Source organism: Alosa sapidissima, chromosome 6, assembly GCF_018492685.1.
Source record: "Alosa sapidissima isolate fAloSap1 chromosome 6, fAloSap1.pri, whole genome shotgun sequence".
NCBI lineage: Eukaryota > Metazoa > Chordata > Actinopteri > Clupeiformes > Clupeidae > Alosa > Alosa sapidissima.
Window position 1 is genome coordinate 27,564,370 of NC_055962.1, and position 3,552 is coordinate 27,567,921.

Consider the following 3,552-nt stretch of genomic DNA (forward strand, 5'->3'; position numbering starts at 1 on the left):
GGCCTGGTCCTGACCCTGTTGCCATGCGAGAGATTCTTCTGGCAGCATATCTACTAACAGACAAGCTTGCTGGCTTAGCCCACAGCCAGGATCTACCCACAACCAAGACCTCTCATTAGACACATTACCACTATTAGTATGTGTGTTTGGTGTGTGTCTGTCTGTATGTCTGGGTTGCTAATCATACATTTTTCATGACCAAAGCTATCAAGATTGCACAGGAAAACACACACACACACACACTTGGAACACAGACCATGAGACCACACGATAATCATAACTTTCTTTCAGAGCTCATCTTTTCTTCCTGATCTCTAGTCTAACCTTGATCTCTGACTGACATGCTAATCTCAGAGCAGTTCTCAACACAGCATAGCTTTCAACAATATCAACAAAATAAGACAAACTGACCCTGGACCAAGCCATAAAGCACCTCTGCATCACACATGATCACACCTTGACCTCTGTGACTGATCTCTGTAGGGAGCTGCCAGTAACAACGGCATCAATAAGATCAGAGTGCAGCAGACCTCAGGCGAATCCCAATCAGCTGGTTGGCACAAGCTTGCAGACACATAAAGCCATATCAGATATTCCACCCCATCATATTTCTTTATCTTACTTAATAAATTCCTTCAGATTTTTCCTTATAGAGAATTATGATAATAAAACGCCTGTCTCGGCTAATCTCTTATCTTCGCCCCTGACGGCGCCATGCTTAGATCACATGCAGTCAAACAGCATTAAAATGGATGTCGTCTTCGGAAAGCCAGTTACGAGGAAACAGTGACCATTAACTGTGAAGGGACGCAGATAGGGGCCTTGCCGTGTAGACACGCATGAACGCCCCCGAGCTAATGCATAGTAATGCGGCCATATGCGCCTCTTGAGGCTCCGCTGGCTTGCGAGGAAACGCATTTCCCATGATCAAATAAAAAAGAGCAATCGATAAGGGAAAGGCAATCGAAACCTTTGCGTGAGGAGAATTGCAATGCAGCACGGACTCTGGGGTGGAGGGAGGGGGGGGGCAGCGCAAGATTCCCGCGGGGTGGGGTGAACTGGTTTCACGCACACAAACACACACACACACGCACGCACGTGCAAATGTATTTGTTTGGAATTGATAGGGCACAACAGCCTTTGTTTTGTCCATATGGCAATCTACATTTATTTAAGGACAAAAAAACAACAAAAGGGGGGTTTATTGATTCTCAACTCAAATACAAAAATATGAACTCCAATGACCCAAAAACGAATGTCCAGTACACAAAATATGATAATAAAATAGTGATTATAAAACAATAGCTTCTATAGACACGATTTCGAGGAACGAGGGGCAGCGCGTGTTGTCTGTGGAGCAGTTAAAGATGAAGTTGGACAAGCTTGGTATGGCCGAAAATGCTCGCGGCTAGCTCATCTGTTGTGAGCCTTGGGCTCCGATCCTTCAGCGTTCGAGGAGGGGTTAATAATAATAATAAAAAAAAATAACGTCAAGCACGAGGCGCCAGGCAGCGCGCGGGCTGAAGAAGCAAGTGTCTTGCCGCAGAGCGCGCACTGAAAAATGCAGTTGCGAGTCGCTCATCTCTTTACTCAGAAGAACGAGACATACTGTGTGTGTGTCTGTGTTGTAGTTACTTTTTTTTAAAGGTACAAGGTGACTTTTGATGGCATCTGCTTGAACTCCTGAACCTCTCACTTAAAAACAAGGGGCGTTGTCCTTCTTTTAAAAAGCTGGATTTAAATCACCAAACCCCCACACGTACGCCTTCAAACCAGCACGGCAGTCCTCACCGTTGGCATGCACAGTCCCCAACAGGTCCATGGAGGTTTCGATAAGGTGGGGAAAACAGACGAGGTTTACGCATTTGAAATCACTCTTTCCCATTCACTAGCGACAGCTCTTTGAGAATTCCGCTCGCGTCCACCCTCCGTCTCTCCCGTATCAAATCCTCAAGGCTGCGGAACATGAGCGTGTGCACTGTAGTCTCGGACAGATGTACCTTGAGGAAATACCGCTGCTCGGCCGAATGCGCTTCTCCCCCCGCCTTAAACTCCCGTTTTCCAAAGCGGCACCAGGCAGCGAAACTCTCCGAGTTCGTCCAGCAAATCTCGGCACTGCTGAGCCCCAGGTGTCCACAGGCATTCTGCATAACCAGCTCCGCGGGCAGCGCCCGGTATCGATAGCGGTTGTTCACAATCCTGCCCTGCCGCCCACAGCTAATTTCCAGGAGGCTGTCCTTGCGGATCTCGCCTTTGTGCAGGTGGATGATCTGATCCTCCCGCACATATATTGCCCAGTGCGGCGGCTGGGCATTTCCAACCAGCTCTAGCAAGTCACCCGGCTTGCACATGGTAAGCAAAGTTTTCACCGAGCACACGTTCAGGTCTTCGTTCTCTCGCAGTTTGGAGAAAATGCATTCCTGACAGCAAAAGGCGGAGTACTCGACTTCGTCGACAGCCACGGGACCGTCCTTGCTCGGGCTGTTGTTGTCCTTAGTGTAGCCGTCCGACTGTGAGCGGTCGTCCAGCTCCTCTTCCTCATCGGAGAAAAAGTAAGCCACGCCGACCCGCAGTTCGTCCTTCTCAATGCCCGCCGGATCTCCGGTGGGTAGCTCGCTGTAGTTGAGATGGGTGATCCGGTCTAGTTGGTTTCCCATCAATGACCAGGCAATGGAGAGGCATGGAATACTGTTTCTGTGGATTGGAGATAAAGCGAGAAAGATAGAAGGAATAAAAAGAAAAGAAAGGCAAACAAAGAGCGTGAGGGAGGGAGAGAGAGAGACAGAGACGACAAAGGTAAACAATAAACCAAAGTCACACGCACACTTTGCCTGTTAAAAGATGCGCGTCATGCAAGGGTAGGTAAACAAGAGAGCAAGCGCTCCAGCGGCATCACCAGCTTACTACAAAGGACATGAAAGAGAGGAAGAGGAGTGTTTGGTTGAAGGAGTGTGTGTGGTGTTGCTTTAAAGTGAACACTCTTCTTAGGTAGACAAAAGGTTCAGGTGGGCTATGCCGGAGAGGCGTGGAGTCAGTAAATGCCTGGCTAGGATAGAAACAGAGAGGAACCGACTGTTTTCCCAGCAAATGGGAAAGCACTCTCACCTGAATCAAAACAGGCGACGGGTGTTATTGCAAACGACTAGAAAAACATGCTAACCTGCCGATTCCCCTGTGATGATGGCTAAATATCCGTTAGGTCCATAAGTACAGCGCGCCTTGCTTGGTGTCCACGGACGCACGCACGCAGTCTCTCCGCCAGCCAGGTCGTTCTCGCGCCTCCCTCGTGCTCCGTGCTCCGAGTTCTGCTCTGCTTATGTTTCCCTGCATCGCTTCGCTATAAGTACAAACGCAAACTCCGCCCAGGCTGACGGAAAAAAACAGTCCTCCCAACAGCGATTGGTTGAAACTTCTCATTAAATGTTAAGTCTGTCTTGTTGAGAGGGAGAGCACAACCTTGCGTCAGTTCGGTTAACACACACACACACACACACACACACACACATACAAAGGGCCAAAAATGACTGCGGTCATTAGGTAGCTCGTTTGAGC

The 3,552-nt window shown here is 48.8% G+C and overlaps 1 protein-coding gene across 1 annotated transcript; it reads right to left on the minus strand.

The window, feature by feature from the left end:
* Positions 1-1,034: 1,034 nt before the first annotated feature.
* On the minus strand, positions 1,035-3,298 carry lratd1 (LRAT domain containing 1). Its single transcript, XM_042095460.1, has 2 exons — positions 3,161-3,298; positions 1,035-2,694 (listed from the first exon to the last, which is right to left on the minus strand). Exon 2 carries the CDS (start codon positions 2,655-2,657, stop codon positions 1,872-1,874), a length of 786 nt encoding a protein of 261 aa, XP_041951394.1. The 5' UTR covers positions 2,658-2,694; positions 3,161-3,298; the 3' UTR covers positions 1,035-1,871.
* Positions 3,299-3,552: the final 254 nt, after the last annotated feature.

Excerpts from the sequence above, each read along its gene's own strand:
- lratd1 (XM_042095460.1), bottom strand. The coding sequence starts at position 2,657 with ATGGGAAACCAACTAGACCGGATCACCCATCTCAACTACAGCGAGCTA.